Here is a 20,561-nt window from a genome sequence, read left to right on the forward strand (position 1 = left end):
TAAGGAAACTGGAAGGGAAGGACACACCCCCTGAGCAATGCTGAGCAGAGATTACAGAGTTAACTTCACTCCTCCATTCAGTTAAACCAAATTGGATTTACCAAGCTGGCAGCCCCTCTACTGCCTTCTCTGGCCAGTATCAATCTAATTAAAATGCTCATTCTCCCACGCAGCTTTTCTTCTCAATTCAACTTACTGGAAAAGCAGAAAAACAGAGGATCTGAAGGGCCGGGTCTGGGGTCAGCTGGCAGAGCACATCACAAATTGCCAAAGCAGCATCAGCACCGTGGCATGGGAGAGAGGGGTCCACCACAGGGCTGGGAGGGACCGTGGTAGCATCTCTGCTTTTCCATGCAGGCTCCTCAAACATGGGCACTTGAAACCTGCATCTAATTATGCCCCAGGACAGCTGATGTAGGGGTGTCAAAGGCAGAGTGGCTTTCATGTCAGGAAGAGACTCTTCTCGTATCGGCAGGAGCCTCTTCAGTTTGCTGTGGGATATGGCATAAGAAATGAAGTTTTGCAATAGCACACCTCTTGCAAAGACACCTCTAAAAATGCATTCCCCCCCCCACCTTTGCCTGCTGCAAAGAGACTCACACTTTGTTTTCTCTCTCTTTTTGAAAATACAGGGTCTCACTTTCCAGCTTCTCAGTGTTGACAAGCATCACTGCCCTTACAGCAGTTTCTCTGCAGTACTTGGCTCTGGGACAATTTGCACTCCCAGGGCAGCAGCAGCCCCTGCCCCTGTGGGGTCTCTCTGAAGTAGCAGGAGCAGCCACGGGTGGGGTGTCCTGGGGAGGGGGTGAGCCGGCAGCCCCAGGTATGGCGAGGCGAAAGGCCTTGCCACAGGCTGCCCTGGGCAGGGCGAGGACAGCAGTCCCAGTTTCTGCCCAGGCAAGCACATCGTCCCAAGCACCAGTTTGTGCCTGGCTGTGTGCTGATGGAGAACTGACAGCTCTGTCCTGAACGCAGCGGAAAACAGTGTTTTTAAGAGATTTCTTTTAAGCAGGCAGAGACAGAGAAGCCGATCCCTTCCCTCTTTTCCTCCAAGCCACACGCAACAGGCAGGAGCTCTGCCCTTGCTCTGCACCAGCCTCTTTCTACCAGCTGCGATTTCCCATCCCCTCACCATATGTGAGCCCGGTGCCACTGGGATGTCTCACATCCCTCAGGGGTGCTTGGATGCAGCTCACCCCCCACCCCCCAAGCCCAACCTGGCTGCTTTCCAGGGACTTGCCATCAGCTTTTATGCCACTCGATATTTCAGTGCTCTGCAACTCACCGTGAGACCTCACTTTTGCATTTCTTCACCCCCTTCAGGTGCCTGTTCGTGGGTCCCTAAATAGACAAACTGTGCCAGTGAGCTCCTGATGGCACATCACACGTGGCTTCACAGCCTTTGCCAGGTATGACTGGGTTTCAGCACAGGAGCCCCTGCTGAAGCTGGCCCCACTTAGCTCCCCCTCTCAGAGCCTCAGAGGGACAACCTGGGCACATTAGCCTTTCAGCACATCTCAGAATAACCCCAAATAAATAAATAAATGACGGAAATAAATGACCAAACCAAACCACTGCCTCTAAGATGAAGTATTGCCTTTGACACCCCATAGCCCTTCTGCCCTTGATACAGCCCAGCCCTGTACCAGGACAAGGAGCAGCCCTGTGAGGACAAGCCTGCAGCCGCAGTCCCTTCAGCCAAGGTGTTCTGGACAGTTTTCCACCCATTTCTTAGTGTCTCAGGGGATCAGGATGGGGCACAGGAGGGGAGCATGAGATGGCGGGAGTCCCATGGCCAAATCCACTGAAACCTCGATGCTGCCAGAAGATCCTCGAGGATGGAAGACTGCCCTTCAGAGCTGGGGAAATCTCAGTTTCACAAAAGGAAAAGAAGAATTCCATGTGCAATGATCAGAGCACCATTTTAAGCTGCCAGCTGTTGGCAGTGCCTGCTGAAGTGAGGCGCAGTTGTGGCCTGAGGGCCAGGGAGCCCTGGCTATTTGGTGAAGCTGGTTGCTCTCAACCAAAAGTGACTGTACCCCTCTCTGCCGCCCCGGGAATGTCACCCTGGCCACTGCAGGGCCCTATTCTGCCTGTGGTCACAATGGAGTTGGAAATGCTGGACCTTGGTGGAGGCTCAGGTGAAGAGTCACTTGCTGTGGCACTGGTGAGACGCTCACATTGGGAAGAGGCATGAAGGGCTGCAGGAGGGTGGGCACAGGGGTGAGAAAAGCTGGGAAGGTGCCTGGCAGATCTTCCTATGAGCTCTTATATCCAGGATGGGGAGGTGGAGGCCAACCCATGGCAGCGCTTTTCTCTCTTTAGCAGGACACAATGCTTATGCAAGAAATTGAAGGCATTTTAATTATCCATTGAGCAGTTTGTAACCTTTGAGGGACTCACTGGCAATGCCACTGAACTGACCAAATAATATCCAAAGGAGTTTAGGAGGGTTTTGCTTGGGCACAGGCAGGGAAACAAGGCCCTGGGCACCAGCTCACCGGCTGCCTGCCCAGAGCTACGGAAAGGGCTCACAGGGAAGGGGTGAGGGCTGATGGCACTGAGAGGGAATGATTCAGACAACTGTGGTTTGTTATCTCTATTTGGAGGAAAGAGAAGGTCATCACCATGTGTTTATGTAGCTATTTTTATCCTTCCTCTTTACAGACTCTTTCTTAGGGAAAGACTGTTCTGCTTCCCAGGTCTGACCAGGGAGAGCCTGCCATCAAATTATAATCTCCGGTACTCACCTGTGCTGTATTCGTTAGAGATCATCTGGGCCACAGCTCCAGGAGAAACAAAGGACAGTGTCGCTACCTGAAACCTCCCCCCAGCTTCAGCACAAGCACAGGATAATCTCCAGAGGTGGGATTCAGGCACAGCCCACCCAGCATTAGCATCCCTGGGTGTGGGGAAAGCAACACAGCTCGCTCATGACCACAAGAAAGCAGCATTTCAAAGAGAAGCAGAGCTTTCTGGTATTTTCCTAGAAAATGTTTCTCATTAGCTTTTTTCTTTGCAACAGGAGAGAGAAATCATCCCCCGCCCCCCCCCCCCCCTTAATCAATTAATAAGCAGCAGCAGCAAGAGCTCGCGCCGATGGCAGCTCTCAGTTAAGTGCAGTGGGTCGCACAGGTTTGTGACCACATTCATTCCCAAATTGTCTCAGCGTGGTTGGATGGCTCTGGTGGAGGGGGAGGATTTAAGGCGATTGCTGTTCCCATCTTAGGAAGCAGCTATTTACAGTTGTTACTGCACGTCAGGGAATACTTTAAAATGCTCCAAATCTATCAGCCAGATTTCAACCTCCTTCAGTAGGGAGTGGGAAGTAGGTCCTGTACATGTGGTGTAGAGCTGTCTGAGTTCACGCTGGACACCGGCAGGCAGCCACAGCCCTTCTCCAGTCTCGGGGGCGGGGGGTGCTCCCACTACGTACATCATGGGTGAGATTCTTCAATGGCAAAACCCGAAAACTAGCTTTAGGAGCAAAAAAGGACAGGGCAGCTCCCTCCAAGAGAGCTTCTCACCCCTTTTCCCAAGGCTGGATCAGGCAGGTGAAGCTGTGACCAGAGATGCTGGTGGTAGGACCCCCCTTCCAGGGCAGCATTTCTAACCGGGTGACCAGAGCTGCCAGGTCCTTCACTCTTAGTCGTGCATTACACATGCTTGTGTGCATGGAGGGATGCAGAGGACCTTGCTGTCACCTCCGATGCTGCCAGCCTCTCACCATCACCTCCAAACACAGCAAACACAACATGCTGCTGTCTTGCTCGAGATCAGCCATGGTCCAGGGACCAAACCATCACGTCGGACATAACCCCAAGCTGGACCCTGCGAGACCTTTCCAAGCCGCCAGACCGCACAGCATGGCATTGCAGAGTCACCCTCAGCTGCAGAGGAAGGCCGGCAGCCTGCCCAAGGGTAAGCAACCTCTCCTTCCACGCCTACCTCTGCTCCTGCTGCTGCCGGCACAGCTGGAGGTGCCCAGGCAGCGCCTGGTGTGGGACGGGGAGGAACGCAGAGCACCGGTGGTACTCAAAGATGCTATGGATGCCCTGGCAGAACAAGCAACAACTCTTTTCTTCAGTGGTGCCACTAGCTGATCTCCGTTCAGCCTCCTAGGAGCTCTAGGGATGTCTGCCACTGGCATCTCACCAAAGCAGCCGAATGTGGCTTCTGGGCTTGGCCCCTCGCCCTCCCAGGGCAGCGCATGGCCCGGGACAGGCAGGGAGCATGGGCGACTGACCACAGAGCATCTGCAGGGCGGCTCAGGCAGCAGGGAGGCAACAAGAGGAATGAGGAAGGTTGTCCAAGCTGCACATCTGGTTTGGAGAGCCTGCAGCTTGTGGGAAGACAGCACCTCCCCTGGCCCCCAGAGCCACGACCCCCTGGCTTGGCACCAGGGTACGGTGGTTGTTACTTTCCCGAAACACCCTGGCACTAACCCGAGGCATCTACAGGCTCAAGATACTGAAAATAAAAGTTGGTATTTCTTAAATATAGAAGAGGTACAATAGGGGTGCTCTGAACACAACGTGAATTCTGTGTGATCAGGCTGACAGTGCTGGGCTCGCCAGGAAGAAAGATGGTGAAGAAAAGCAGATAATTGCTCCTGCCCACACCCAAAACCACACAGGCACCCAAAACCAAACCCCAGGTCTCCAAGAGCTCACACTAGCACTCCTCTAAAGTCGTTTCTCCACCACTCAGCCTACCCACAACACACTGATGGCTGGAATACAGGCTGGACTTCCCATAACTAATATGGAAAAACATTGCTGTTTAATAAAATCTTTGTACTCCAGCAGACACCTATCACAGCACTACAGCTTTTCTTCTTGTGTTTATCAGCACAAACACATACTTCCTCTACAGCATTTCAGACATCCCTGTCTTCAGTTTACTGATACCAGGGTGAGGGGCGCACCCTATCGCCGTGACTTCTCACAGTGGGACCAGTACAATTATCTCAGAAGGCTGGTGGGAAGGACATCAAGCACAAGTAAGAGAAATTCTCAGCACTTGGAAGCTAGAGTTTACTTTTTTTAATTAATACCACAAATCTTGCTGTTCATGTTCTTAAATTCACAAAACCAACAAAGCGGGCAACCCTTCTTGTACACTTACGCTTCTCAGACAGTTGTCTTTTCCATGTCATATGGGAATAAAAGTTGTGGTTTATTTATGACTGGATTATTATTCCTTTCTAATAGAAGCATCTCAGGTTTTCCTTTGCCACGTGTCTTTTGTTCTCACTGATGCCCAATAAATCAAGAATATACGTATGTGAAAATGAAGAACTTTCTCTTAATCATTTTAGACGAGTGCATAATTTCAAGACAGCGCAAACCCCAGGTACGAACCCCCAGCCTTCAGGACCTCTTTCCCACAGCCTTGTAGCCTGCTTTTGAGTTGTAAAACTCTATAGTTGTTTCTTAGACGCTCTGGTATAAAAGGCTACTGTTTTGATTCAGCAGCCCTTTATACTGCAATAGGAGAAGTGGCAATAGCAGATACGTGCACAGGTATCCTGGTTTCAGCTGGGATATTTTTTTTCATAGTAGCAAGTACAGGGCTGTGTTTTGGATTTGTGCTGGAAACAGTGTTGACAACGCAGAGATGTTTTAGTTGTTGCTAAGTAGTGCGACAACTAGTCAAGGACTGGTGAAGGACTTTTTCAGCTCTCCATGCTCTGCCAGGTGCACAAGAAGCTGGGAGGGGACACAGCTGGGACAGCCGACCCCAACTGACCCAAGGGATGTCCCATACCATGTGACATCATGCCCAGCACATAGGGCTGGGGAAAGAAGAAGGAAGGGGGGTACGTTTGGAGTGATGGCGTTTGTCTTCCCAAGTAACTGTTACACGTGATGGAGCCCTGCTTTCCTGGAGATGGCTGAGCACCTGCCTGCCCATGGGAAGCAGTGAATGCAAACACATGGCTTGTGCTTTACCTATTAAACTCTCTTTATCTCCACCCATGAGTTTTCTCACTTTCACCCTTCTGATTCTCTCCCCCGTCCCACCGTGGGGGAGTGAGCGAGCGGTTGCGTGGGGCTGAGTTGCCGGCTGGGGTTAAACCACAGCAACAGGATCAGACAGAAGGTCATTTGACAGACAGGTATCTGAGCATCTCTACCCAGGCAAGAAGCCACAGGAGGGCCAGGGAAATTGCTCCTGGGAGAGAGTTCCCAAAACAATTTGTTTCTGTCCTTTGGAACCAGAACAGAGAATTCAGATAGCAGGTGTTTCTGGCTCATGTGAAGGCTGCTTTGCTGAAGATCCTGACAGATCAGCAGAGATCTTCTTTCAGCAGTTTTATGAAGATGACGTGTACGTGTCCCTTTCAGCAGGAACAGGCTTCTTACTAGAAGCAGGAAAAGATTATGTGGGTTTTGTCTTAACTGCGCGCTTTGCCTACCTGACACAATGACATTGTTCAAAGAGCAGAGACTGTCAGACCACAAATAATGCTGTAAGAACAGAGACTGGTGTTTCAGTTGTAAAATCATTTTTTATTGTTACAAATATACATATGAATAAAATCCCTTGGACCTGCAATGTAAGTGGGTAGCTGTGAAATTTGCACCCTCTCCCTCAAAAGCTGAAATGTTTTTACAGATGTCAAACTATTTCCTCGTAGAATTACACATTGAAAGGAAGCTAATATGCAGACAGAACTGAGGAAGGCCTCTAGAAAACACCAATATTAATAAAATTTCCATTGCCCTCATTCCAATCAACTATATACATTAATATATGAATGTGGAAGCATACCATGATTATACGTCATCCAAATCCTTCTCTGTTGTGCTTTTTGACAGTACACAAATGTAAGCGTTGGAGCTTTATGTACAGTACGAGAACAGGAAGAAAGAAGCTCCCTGTGGGAGAATGTAAAAACCATACCCAGGCATTTAATATATATAATCTATACAAATTATTTTATTAGTGTGCTCTTTTAATATAATTACAATGTGCAATTGCATACCGCAAGAATATATTTATAGGTAAGTCACGTGCAGATTTGACACATTTACATTCAGCAGTACAACACATTACCTGCTGTACAGTGTAGTAGTGTAAGACAGTGTCCAGTTATTTTGCTTTGCTTTCTAAACGCCCTAACACAGGGCACTCTTTGTAGCTGCTTCAGAGAAATTCAAGTAGAATACATGAAAGAATCGCTGGCTTTAGCAAAGGCATGGAAAGGAATGCCTGCACGTCGTACAGAACAGAAATTAAGGACTGAATCAATGCCGAGTGAGCGTACTGTAAATTACGATTGGAAGATCAGGTTTTCTGCATGGAAACTATCTGGTGAAAGAGCAGTTGGCTAGAAGGGCTGTTGATTGCTGTACCCTGATTGTTATAAAAAGCTCTTGCGCTACGAAGCACTTGTACTGACTGCTAAACAAAAATAAAATCTTTATCTGCTGCTTCGCCAAAGTCACTGGACTTGCTTCCCTGATGGCCATCTTCATTTAAGGACCTCTACTTCAGTTCCTGGAACTCATGAGACTGCTGCCCAGGGCTTCTTTTTGCAGCTGAATAAAAGAGAAATAGGTCTTACTATTGATCACAGAAGAGAAAGGAAGAAAAATAATAATAAAAAACCCCAGTCATTCATGCACACACAGGACCTGCTCCTGCTCCCACTGAACTCATTTGCACTAGTGGGAGTAGCACAGGCACATTAACTCGTCAACCCAGAAAAAGGTGAGAGAGAAGAGAGAGGGTTTGAGCAAACTTTATTCCACCGTTGGTTGGCAAGCAGCCAAACGTGAAATATGTAACTCAGTACTTCACTGTGACACGGATAAACATTACAGTTAGAAACAGCCTGGAGACTTTCTTCTCATCACACCACTTCAAAACCAGAAAAGCATTCTTTTTTCTAGCTGGGCTGCATCTCAGACGATGCACTCCTGACTGCGCAGGTGGATATCCCTCAGACCAGTGGCGCACGTCCCAGGCAGGACACATCTATGTTCTCCTTTTGACTCAGCAGCCTTAATCAGGATGGACATTCACCCTGGCACCCAAGTAACCTGAACTGCTGCTCCCTGCCCTACCAGCACTGCCAGGTCCTGACGGGGACGCCCATGGCTCTGAGACCAACCTACATCTCCTCCAGCTGAGACTCCGGCCTCTGCACCCTGCTGTGCTCAGCAGTGTTTCTCCACGCAGGAGGACATACCCACTTCCCATGATCTAAATGCAAACACTACCCATTGTGTTCACCCAGCACTCTCAAATCTCAGTGAGGCCAGGGTTTTCCCCAAACCTATAAGCTTTGAGATAAATGGGAAAGAAGGTTGTAAAACCTTGTTAAGATTTCTGATCTAATCAGTGGTCTACAATTGCTATGGTAACAACTGAGTTCTTAAACACATCAATGGGGGTAACGTTACACAAGGATTGATAGCCTTAGAAATCTCATATTTCCAATTAAAATGAACCTTTAAACACACAGTGGCCCTTAAATGTGATTTGGTTGCAAGTCATCTCACTTCACCCCCACAAAATTAAATGTTACAGTTACGAGACCTTCTTTGTTCCACCATTTCAGTTAAAGACATCTGCCTTTGGTTTGCCTTGATCCTCGTGCCTGTTCACATTTGTGCACGTCTCTCTTAACAAGGCACCAGCAACCGAGGTGGCCATGAAGCACCACCTCTCCTTCCCTGTGTATCGCTCACCCAGAGCCTCACCACCGCAAAGGACAGCCTGCCCTGTCACCAGCGCGCAGCTCCAGCCACAGCAGGGGCACACAGGCAGCAGGATGCCGCATCTCCGCGGCCATTTCAAATCGTACCAGGCTGTGTTAGGGTCTGCCAGGAATGTGGAAAATACAGAGAGGAATCCTAAGGGAGCCGATGCTGCTGAGCTGCTGGGGCAGCCTCAGCAGGGATGCTCCCTGTATCCCTGGGGGCCAGCACGACCCCCCAGGCAGTGCTGGTGCGTGCCAACAGGCCGTGCAACGGGACAGAAAGCTCTGGCCCGTTTTTGTTTGGCACAGACATTGTCTAGTCCTGGATCCCTGCCATGATGAAAACAGAATAGACACATCCAGGACACATCTTGTGAAGACCCACCTCCACACACACTATTTGCTAACCAAATAGTTCTCCTGAGTCCAAAATACCCATTTCCTTATTTGTGCTAGCCAAAACATGGGAGGAAATGACAGCCACCAGCTACACACTCACTGCACTCTTATCCCGCCTTTGCAAGCTGGGAAAGAGGAAGAAATGATTTTGAGAAAGGTTTGTAAAGCTATTCAATGGATTTGGAGAGGATTAAGATACCTAAATTCTGTTTAAAAAAAAAAAAAATTAGGCATTTCCACCTTCCCAAACACCACTGGTTCTCAAAGAAATAGGTGCCTGGAAATTTTTGAGTCATTCTTGATACCTGTACTCCTAGTAATTATACAATCATAGAATCATTAAGGTTGGAAAAGACCTCTAGGATCATCAAGTCCAACTGTCAACCCAACACCCCCACTCCTCCTACACCATGCCCTGAAGTGTCACATCTACGTGTCTTTTAAATACCTCCAGGGATGGTGACTCAACCACCTCTCTGGGTGGCCTGTTCCAATGCCTGACCACTCTTTCAGTGAAGACATTTTTCCTAGTATCCAATCAAACCCCGCCCCAATGTAGCTTGAAGCCATTTCCTCTTGTTCTATCGCTTGTTACTTGGGAGAAGAGACCAACATCCACCTCGCTACAACCTCCTTTCAGGTAGTTGTAGAGAGCGATAAGGTCTCCCCTCAGCCTCCTCTTCTCCAGGCTAAACAGCCCCAGCTCCCTTAGCTGCTCCTCACAAGACCTGTGCTCCAGACCCTTCACCAGCTTCGTTGCCCTTCTCTGGTCATGTTCCAGCAACTCAATGCCCTTCTTGTACTGAGGGGCCCAAAACTGAACACGGCATTTGAGGTGCGGCCTCACCAGTGCCGAGTACAGGGGCACGATCACCTCCCTGCTCCTGCTGGCCACACTATTCCTGATACAAGCCAGGACGCTGTTGGCCTCCTTGCCCACCTGGGCAACACTGCTGGCTCATGTTCAGCCAGCTGTTGACCAGCACCCCCAGGTCCTTCTCCACCAGGCAGCTCTCCAGCCACTCTTCCCCAAGCCTGGAGCGTTGCATGGGGTTGTTGTGACCCAAGTGCAAGACCCGGCACTTGGCCTTGTTAAACCTCATACAATTGGTCTTGGCCCATCGATCCAGCCTGTCCAGGTCCCCCTGCAGAGCCTTCCTACCCTTGAGCAGATCAACACTCCCACCCAACTTGGTGTCACCTGCAAACTTACCGAGGGCGCACTCAATCCCCTCATCCAGATCATTGATAAAGATATTCAACAGAACTGGCCCCAGTTCTGAGCCCTGGGGAGTCCCACTCGTGACCGGCCGCCAACTGGATTTAGCTCCATTCACCACAATTACATGGCCTTTGTTTGGTCTCCATTCACTCTTGAAATAAAACCCAGAACACATCCTGCAGCAGCCATTTTAGTTTATGGCCTGATAAACTAAGACAGGTAGTTTGCCCCAAAAATGCCTGAAAAATATATCATGCATTTAAGTCCACATACTGCAAGCAGGCTTCTGCCACAAGAGCTTACCCTTGCCCCCGTGAAACCATACACAGGTGACGTGGGTAGATCTGTGGCAGCACCTCAGCTTTTGAAACTTACCTTAACAGAGAGATATTATTATATTTTAGTTAGTTCTAAGATTTGATTATGATGGGGAGGAGAGATTGCAAGTTTGGGTGAGCTACGTTTGATTCTATAATATGAAATCAGTTTATACGTTTTGGGCTGAGGATGTTACAAAAGGGATACATGATGTCTTATAAATAGTAAAACTGTGGGTAAATGTAATTGCATAAGATGTTGAAATACCTCATTAAAATACTTCAGAAAAAAAGCAATTTTGAATCATTGTTTAAACAAACCAGTTAAGAGGTAAAGAGAAGCATGTAAACACGTACCATTTGAGAACAAGAGCTTTTATATTTTAATAACACATAGATCAACCAAACATTTTTATAGCCTACTGTATGAATTCACTGTAAGTCAAAGCTGCTCTTCAGGAAGCACGGCTTAAGCGTGCAGCAGAGCGCTGAGTTTGGGTCCTTTTGGTGGTTTTTTGTTTGTTTATGCAGCTGAAAATCCAAGTACTACATCAAAAAAATCCTATTTATCCTGTTCTCAAATGGTTTTGTGAGTGATGTACTGAAACTGGCACTAACAATATTCAGGCTGAAATGTATTTTGAAATACTTCAGTGCATACATCTTAAAAAGAAAGGTATGTAAGCACACAGAGCAGTGGAGAGTCTACCTGCAGCGTACTTACTTACACAGCAGTGTGCCAGCATCACTGCAATGAGCAACCACGGCTTGTAACGAGCCCTCTTCCACAGCGGGGCTGCAGGTTCTACGTGGTACTGGTCACTGGTGTTGCCACAAAGGAAAAATGCACACACATTTCTAATCCGGAAATTTTTTCATGCCACGTAGTTCCCATGGGGATGTAAAGATGTGTAGCATCCCGTAAGATTTTTACCTTTCTCTTAATCCAATGACAAACACCCCCCCTTTTGTGGTTCTTTGCTATTACCGTTTCTTAACGATTGTTAGTGCCAGTTATCAAGCACCGTCCCAATGAAAAATGAAAACTTCTAACCAGAAGTGGGCTGTGCTTTCCTCTGCCCAAGCCCATTAGCCTCCTCTTCTGCACTGGTAGAGTACTGCCCCGAAGTGGTTTTCACGCTGCCAGGTGGCTTGGCGCAGTCATGAGCTGTATCTCTTTTTTGACAATCTCCTGTTTGCTCTAGCAGGAAAAACGATTCATTTATACCCCTAAGCTGTTCTGTAGGCCCACATATATCCATATAAAGAAATACAAATAATTTCACTTATCCATCCCATTTAATCACTTGTTCAAAGAGTAGTAATCAATATGCTTGCTTAATTTAGTCCAGATATTTGCGCATGTTGGTAACTGCAGCCCAATCTTACAGGTACGCTCTGTAAAGAGGTGTATTCTGAGATTGTCCCACAAAGTACAGTTAAACTCATTAATATAAAGCAATTTCATAATCAAGTATCACGTAATTTGCAGCTTTCTTTTCCAGGAGATATAATTTTGTTTACTAACTTAGGCAGATTTGCAGTGATTTACCAGTTGCAGAAATTAATTGAGCATGCTAGCCTGAAAGGTGGCAGAAAGCAAGGACGTAGGAATGACTGAATGAGGAAGCAGAACAGTAACAGAAAAAAAGAAAAAACCTGAAAAAGAATAAAAAAAATAAAAGAAACAGAATTTACTCTTTCCTGAGCAATTTTATGCAAAGCACAGCAGCTCCGTAAGGACCTGGAAATCTAATTTTAGCCATTCTAAACTATTACTGGTAGAATTCGTACAGTGCAATGTAGAGGCAACTAGAAAACCCTGTGTTTGGCCAAGTAGTCTGTTGAGGTCTAAGGGAGCAAGGAGTGAGGAAAGTACAGTGTCTGACCCCTTCTGAGTAAGGAGTTTCAAACAGCAAACACATTTTAAAAATAAAGCGATTGTCCTCCTTCTCATGTGACAACCACAAACTGCAAAACCCTGTCAAATCTGTCGTGTCAGAGACTGCTGTAACACAAAGGGATTGTACCTACGATCCCATATTCCCTGCTTCTCCAATGTGTCCCCTCTCATGGCAGGGAGATGGAGAAGGCATATCGCACAGAAATGGTGAGGTTAATCTCAAGTTAAAATAAATCTGCAACAAGTCCCATTACATTGTGTTTCTCTAGTTATGCAGTAAGAAGCTCTCTCACAGTCTGATGAAAAGCTGGTGAGAAAACAAGGACTCTAGCATAAGCAGTTATCAGACAGCAGCTGAGAGTCTGCTGTGGCACGAGCCTTTGACTGCAACCATTCTCAACACGACAGCACCAGTGTAGTGACTCTGATCCCTAAGCTGTAGCCCAGTTCACCTGTCTCAACACAGGCTCTGATGGGACCAAAGGCAGGAACAAAGCCAGACACTGTTCTGCCTTACAGCCCTCATAACGCCCCAGCCACCGGGGGCACTTCAGACACCCTGGTGTCTTTTCTGGACCCTGAGTCGCAAACTGCTGCAGCTTTTGGTAACACGGACTGCCTGAACCCTCAGCCCTTTCCAGGCATGGCAGAGAACCTTGGGTGTGCCATGTCCTACTAGCTCTACATAACTCAGCAAGACTGTGGTGGTTCTGCTGGGCTACTTTTATGACACAAGGACAACTCAACAGCATCATACAGGTGGCTGAAGTGAGAGCCACAGTCTGTAGAGAGATACCTGACATGTGCTGACATGCAGTCACCAAACAGTAGCCACCACAGCAACTATTTTCCAAGCAGAGCAAAACCCAGACTGTGAGATAAGTTGTTTCATAATGGCAACGGTAGTTTCAGGAGAAAGGGAGAAACTTCTCAAAATATACCTCTGGACCATCCTGAGGATGGCTTTGCCCCTCCTCTCACCTAGAGGGTAATGGTGGGCTCCGTGGGCAGCACAACTGCTCAGTCTTCATGACCCATATTACGTATCTGCCTTGACTCATCTGCCCCCACCCTACACTCAGAAAAGCTACTGGCAGAGTGTGAAAAAGCACCCCTTTGTCTCACAGCTTAAGTGATGGGAATCACCTTGGAATGGAAATGGGGCTCACTGTCTTTCTTGAGTAGAGTCCCAGGAAGTAAGAGGTCTCACCCAGATGTCAAACCTTGTAATCTGTGCCAGCTAACACCACGTTGAGCAATAATTCTGTGACTACTTCTCCACATACCCTATGCTATCAGAGGAAGCCTCACCTCTTCTAAGAGCCAGCTATGGACAAGCAAATGCATCAGCAAACGTAGAGATCCAGTGCACACATGAAAAGCAGCAAAGACAAGGCAGCAGCCTACTGTTGTGCATAAAAGGTGTCAAGCCCTGTGCTGGCACACAGAGACTCATTGCCTGAGGAGGAGGTGAATTCAGTCACATGCAGTGACCCCACAGAAAGCAGGAGTACATGCAGAGGAACAGGCTGGCTGCGAGGAGCAAAGTCACGGCCGCTCCCCTGGTAATGTACTGAACCACAGAGCAGCATTTCACATTGTTGTGTGTGACTAATATCAATCAGCACCAAACTAAACCATAATATACACAAGAGTCCCTTGATTGTTCAGCTCCATAATTAATTCCAAGGGATTAATCTTTCACCTGGTTTATCAAAGGAAGAAAATACAGAGCACCAACCCATGGGTGGAGAGGGTAAGGAAGAGGTGACCAGATATACTTTCCTTTCTCTTTTTTCCTCCAAATAAGTAACCCTCTTTTCTTCCAAGTGAAAACAAATCAGGGGACAATGACACATCGAATTCTAGTAGAAGACAAGCATGCTGGAACAACAGTTATACCAACACTCCTACCTTCTTGAGAAAATGATCTGACTGTGGGGCTGCTCTGACCATCCTTTTCTTTATCAGAAGGAACTTTCTTCAGCACAGGTGGAAGCAGGGCAACTTTTGGGGAACTGGGGCCAGAGGGAGACTCCGGAGCATCCTCTGTGGAGTACCATGAACAAAAGGATGAGAAATTATATTTGCGTTGTAGCTCACAGAAATGGTGCTGTTATGATGGGTCAAACCTCAAAACAATACACAAGAAACAGCTAGAATCTGTGTCAGAAAGAAGGATTCAGGAATTTACATTATGTCAAGAGAACACACGATGGCCCTCGGTCCAGGTGAAAGAATTTTAATAGCCAAAGATCTCAGTTTCAGGATTTTTAATGTGTAGCACAAATACAAATCTGATGGGACCAACTGAATTTCCTGCAAGATATAAGTATGCAATTTGTAAAGAACAGCTGAAAATTATTTTGGATGGCTCTTTGGAAATATTTGTTCTATTTATATTTTTATTGTCCTGAAACATAATGAACCAATCGATTTAGATGTCCTGTTTCACAGTAACAAGGCATAAAAGTGAACCAGTGAAACAAATATCATAAATAGCCTACAGAACTCTGTACTTCCAGGAATAAACTGCCTGTACTTAACATGATAGCATCTGCAAAGATTTTCTAACTAGAAAAAATTCTTTGTCCTCTAGACTGAGGAAATCTGGAATTTAAATTCAAATCCATAGTTTAAACCATCTGGATGTCTTGTTTCTCTAAAAGGCTGGATATGCGTTATATATGGCAAGTCGATTACCATCTTTACAGTCCTTAGAGGAAGACTTCTCAGTCTTACACTAGACAGCCTTTATTTGGACAGCAGGGAAGTACAGCCACAATGGATTACTTAAACTGCTTGTATTTTTGCTTCACAAGGAGTAAACAGTGGCATACGTATGCAACAGAGGAACTAGGAAACACATTCGTATTGATAGAAGGAAAAAGGAACTCAAGAGTATCACCTGTGTTGCAGACTTGTACAATGAGTTAATTCAGTGGTATACTGGAAATTAATAGGAATTTATCTCACTGTTGAGAAGTCACCACAAAGGAGTCAATCTTTTTACTTTCAGCAAAGGAAAGTGATGACTTTCCAAATGCAACTCGATCTGAACAAATACACTAATTCTTGGACCTTCTCCATGCTTTTGATGTGCCTGTGAGGCCAGTTGCTTTGGGAAGCTCGGTATCAACATATGGACGAGCACAGCGCTTGGCAAACACAGCTACATATTTCTGAACTGAAGCTGTTATGTGCTTCATTGAGGAACCATTTTCAGTCTTTGATAATTTCTGGACATCTGAGCTGTGCTCCTTTGCCCTCAGATTACTTAGCAAAAATTTCCTACCATTAGTTTGGCCACACCACTGGAAACAACGGCAGGAGCAATAGCATAAATAGGGTTATTGCTCGGCTTCCTCATCACATTGCCTGGGCGTGCTTAGCCAGCAGGTTGCTACAAGGACTAGGATAGAAGTTAGACTGCAGCAGAGATAGTGCTGCTTTTGCTGCCACCTGAGGAGCTGGCCTATTACGAGCAAATATTAATTACTCTCTTTGTTAAGTATGCTCTCTGTGCAGGAAATGGGAGCTGGCAGAAACAGATAGCTCAGGTCTTCCTGATAATTAAGATTTTGAGAAAACACACTGCCTATTTTACAGATTAAGCATCACCAAATAAGCCCTACTTTCCTACTGTATTAATTTTCATGAGCATCTTACCCAGCACCTCATTTTTATGACCATTTCTAAAATGGCCAATAAAATAAAATTAAAGCCATCTAAAACCTGAAGGTGATTCTGTACTTGAAAAGCACTCTACCCACTAGAGTGCAGACTAAGTAATGCTCAGGTACACATCAAGGGCAGGGAAGAGGCTATGATATCCCTCTACCCCCTCATCTTCACCAAAAATGACATCTTGCTAAGGTCAACAGTGAGTATGGAAAAAGCCTAGAGGTCTGCAAGCCCTTACAGATGGCTAAGCTCACATTTTTCAGTCATTAGCAATAAGCTGTATTTGCCATAGCTGCTGGGGGAGTCAGTAACTAGCATTTAATTCCCTTCAACTGCAGGGGCTGTACTTTGGCAAAAGGGGGTTGTGACACTGGCATATTAAATTTCGAACAGACAAATGTACGGGAGATCTGGTGAAATATTTCCCACTACTGGAAACCTTAAGATAATATCTGGGAAAGACGTTAGGACAGAGCAGAAGTTAATAGTCATTCAACTGGCAGTCTTGCAGAGTTATAAAAGCATGATTACAATTATTTCCAGTCAAAAGCAATAAGGAAAGAAACAAAGGCAAAACAAGGAAAAAGAGAGTGAGAGACAATGGGTTTGTGCAAGTTACTAAGAATAACAGGCATTTGCTGGAGGGGCTGAGAATAGCCTGCCAGAAAACCCCAAGGGCTTTAGTGTTTAGAGCCAGGTGTTTAGAGAAAATACAGTTATTTTTGGTGGTGCTACTACAATAGGATTTTGATGCTGAAGTAGCTTTCTATGCTGTCCTCTTCCGTGAAAGCAGGCTAACTCAAAACAGCTCTGCTACCGCTGCTATTGCTTCTCCTCAGGTTTTACTATTGCAGATCACAGATTAAAACATTTTAATAAGTTTATTCGAATTACGGCAGAGGGAAGTGGAAAAGACGGATGCAGGTCAGGAGCAAGTGACTGAAGAACCTGTCCCTCTACATTTAACTTCTGTTCAGGATGTGGCTACGGGTGTCTCCTCCACAGCCCACACAAACACCACTCAGAAGTACCCAGCTGGGGATAATGAACGCCCAGAAGAGCTCCTCACCAGTACGAATGGCAGAGCGTGGTTTCTGTGGCACCGTGGGTCGTCCTGCCAGGCTGGGCTTTGTTGACTGCAGTGGGGGTTTTGGGCTGGTTGGTGTATTGGAAGAGCTTCTTGCCTTTGCACCAGCTTCTGCCTTTGGTTCAGCTTTTGAATTTTTTTCTGATGATGCTGAGATGGAGTCACCTTTATTCGAGGCAAACCGACTCTCTGGAAGGGTCTGCTGGAGTTTAGGCACTAAAATAAATAGACACATAAAATAAAGTCTCCTGCAACACGGAAGGCTCTGTGCACAGATATGCTTGAGTGGAAAATACCATCATTAGCTCATGTATCACTGCTGCACTGCCGTGTGAGTGGTTAAGGGGACCCTCTCTAACATTTCATTCAAAATCACTTTAAGAAAAGCATCTAAAACCACTAGAGTTCTTACACGTGCTAAGCTTCATAATTCATTTGCCTCAGAGTTGATGGCATCTTCCCCTTTTTAATATATTTGGGGTGATGGCTGCCTGGACCTCATTCTTCCTTCATATTTCTGGAAGCAGATGGTACAGCCACCTGCTGAGAAGCAGCAATGGATCAGTGGAAGAGGCAGCTTTTGGCTGTTTTGTTCCTCTACAGAGAAAAGGTTGGGTATCCAAGATCAACAGAGAAATCCTGGCCCAGAAAATAAATCCCAAACGTGCGATCAGCAGGCTACATCTTGTTATTTGTTGCCTTTAGCAAACTCTAGAGGAGGTTTTGAAACTTAGCCGAGACCAAAGTATTCTTGATATAATATTTTGATTTATCTAATATCACTGTATATGGATTCTGGTTTCCACATATTAGCAAGTTTATCAACATATTTATCCCAAAGACCAAGGTACTTACAGATAAAGCTACACTGACTTCCAAGCAATGAATCAGTCTGATCTAGCTGTGCAAGTTGGTAGAAAGCCTGCTGGACGCTAGGTTGCAAACAAGCAAAATGCCTGCCCTACTTTCCTATTCTGCAGCTTTCAGAAGGTTGAAGGCTTGTATGTAGCAGACATAATGATAATCTTGGAACTTGTATGGTAGCTTGGGACTTTCAACAATTGTCACATCTTTTTTCTCAGAAGAGAATTACAGACCAACTGAAATGCAGACTAGTAGTTTTGGTACTTGGCAAAGCCAAGTACATGCTCACAGATGCTGACTTGACCTACCTACCTGCTATTCCCATTCAGAAATCCTACTTGTTACAAAAGTGCTGAGCGCCAATACTTTAATGGCAGTGGGAGGGAGGGGAGTGCTGATATAGTTTGTTGCAAGCCAATCTCCAATATGTTTTTCCAGCTTATGTAGCTGTTTTTCAGCCCAGCTGGAGTTAAACTCTGGCAAACCATAGAGAGCTGTGTGGTGCTTATATATTTGTGTCAGTGCGTGACAGGGAGAGTTTGTGTCTGCATGCACGCAATAGACTTTCATGTAGCACGTGAAACAGCAGGCCACCTTCTCCACTTGTGCGTGTGTGCATACAAAAAAGCAGGCAACATCCAGACGTGAAGCAAGGAATAAAAAAACCCCTTAATCTCCTTCTGCATCACTATCTATAGCTTTCCTGTAGCAACATCCAGCAACTTTCCATTAACTCTCTTCCTTGCCTTCCTAACCCCAGGCCAGCTAATATTGTTAGAACCCAGTAAGTTAAAACAAATTAACCCAAAACAAAGACAAACTGTAGTTGCTGCAGCAAAGAGCAGCCTCGGGGAGCTCTCAAGCAAGAGTGGTAAAGAAAGAACTGACAGCTGGAGGCCAAAAGGAACAGGCATGCACAGTGCAGTGAGGTGGGGGTGAAATGTGTCATATACAGAGACAAGGACCAGAGAAAAACTGGAGTCAGACACTCCCAGCTGCTACCAATGCCTCAGGCACAGACTATTCTTGCTCCTCTGATTTCAGTTTGATGATATCAGGAGACATGTATAGTATACAAGGTCCTCCTCAAAAGACAAGCAGGCTTTAAAAGCTCTGATTTACAGAGTTCAGCATGCTCTGAATATGCTGTCTTTTAAAACTAGCTTTAAAAAGGTATAAAACTTCAAAATTGATTTCTGAAGCGCTCAGCCAAGATGGCCGCATTTGCATTTTGATTTCAGCCTTGCTTCTGTATGTTTTGGCAACCCTGTGTGCTGTGCTTGCAGGGTACCTACCACTTGCTGTTGAGAAATGAGACCTGGATTTCCTAGTTCAGCCCACTCTTAAGTCCAGTGAGGGTAGTATGCACAAACCACCAGAGCTGAATCCTTTCTGAACACTTCACTGGCCAGTCCCAAAAATATGAACAAGGACCGTAATTTCATCTTGTCCTGAGATGGCTACATTGTAGGCACTGACAGGGCTACAGCTTGACAAAGGCATGGCAGGACTAGGTGCAGAGGGAATTGGTGCTGTAAGCACTGCAAGGCTAGACTCCACTTTGTACATGATGGAGAGTCGTTTAATGCATGTGTTCAGTGCCAGGGGCCTCCACAGCTCTGCAGAGAGCCCTGGCTTCAGTCAAGCTAGGTAAACCCTGGGAAGAGCCAGCTGCCACTGCCTATGAGATGTCTATTCCAACAGCTGGAAGATAGGACAACTCAGGCTGGTACCTGTGCTGACTACTATAAACCTTACAAACTGGTCATGTTTAGGTGTATTCAGGAGTTTCACTTCTTCATGCACAGATAGTTTTGCTGGCTCCTGGGTTCAGCTTCAGCTTTGCTGATCCCATTACAACTCAGCTCCCTTTTGAAGGTGCCCCAGGCACATGCACCGAGGACCTTCCCTCCTTCGCCATGTGGAGCACAAGAGTAAAAGCTGAGCCGTCAACTCAGCCCTAGAGCTGACTTCATGAAAAGTGCTGTCAAACACAAAACAAAAAGCGAGATTTGTTTCTAATCCTTTCCACTTAGCAGCAGCTCATATTTTGCTTAAGCAGCTGTAGGCATACAATCTGGAGAGGGAAGTGAGATTTTGAGGTTAGGCATTTTGCATTTTCGAGAAAGAGTTTATACCAGGAAAACCAAAATGTACCTGTGCCACTTCCATCCAGTCGTTCTGAGCTCACTGCCGTGTCAAAAGACTCTCTGGTAGTTGTGTCATTCCCAAGTTTCTGAAAGAGTAAGAGAAGCTCTTGTATTAATAATATACCTGTAATTAATACAACTCAGTGGTTCTGTTACGAAAAAAGCTCTAATTTGGAAGCCATAAGGCAGAGAAAGTAGATTCTGTCTCCTTGTTTCTATTTC

At 46.2% G+C, this 20,561-nt stretch overlaps 1 protein-coding gene across 4 annotated transcripts in view; it reads right to left on the bottom strand.

The window, feature by feature from the left end:
* Positions 1 to 6,925: 6,925 nt before the first annotated feature.
* Positions 6,926 to 20,561, bottom strand: part of CARMIL1 (capping protein regulator and myosin 1 linker 1) — a 200,993-nt gene continuing 187,357 nt past the window's right edge. The window contains exons 34-38 of one of the 4 annotated variants that reach the window (XM_075084536.1): positions 20,347 to 20,425; positions 17,308 to 17,541; positions 14,469 to 14,603; positions 11,706 to 11,852; positions 6,926 to 7,547 (exon numbers count right to left, since the gene is read on the bottom strand). In XM_075084536.1, coding sequence (XP_074940637.1) covers positions 7,495 to 7,547; positions 11,706 to 11,852; positions 14,469 to 14,603; positions 17,308 to 17,541; positions 20,347 to 20,425 — 648 coding nt within the window. In that variant the 3' untranslated portion in view covers positions 6,926 to 7,494. The remainder of the gene's footprint in view (positions 7,548 to 11,705; positions 11,853 to 14,468; positions 14,604 to 17,307; positions 17,542 to 20,346; positions 20,426 to 20,561) is intronic. The other 3 variants (XM_075084538.1, XM_075084537.1, XM_075084539.1) reach the window with 3 other exon arrangements.

The sequence above is a fragment of the Phalacrocorax aristotelis genome, chromosome 2, assembly GCF_949628215.1.
Source record: "Phalacrocorax aristotelis chromosome 2, bGulAri2.1, whole genome shotgun sequence".
In the NCBI taxonomy this organism is placed as follows: domain Eukaryota; kingdom Metazoa; phylum Chordata; class Aves; order Suliformes; family Phalacrocoracidae; genus Phalacrocorax; species Phalacrocorax aristotelis.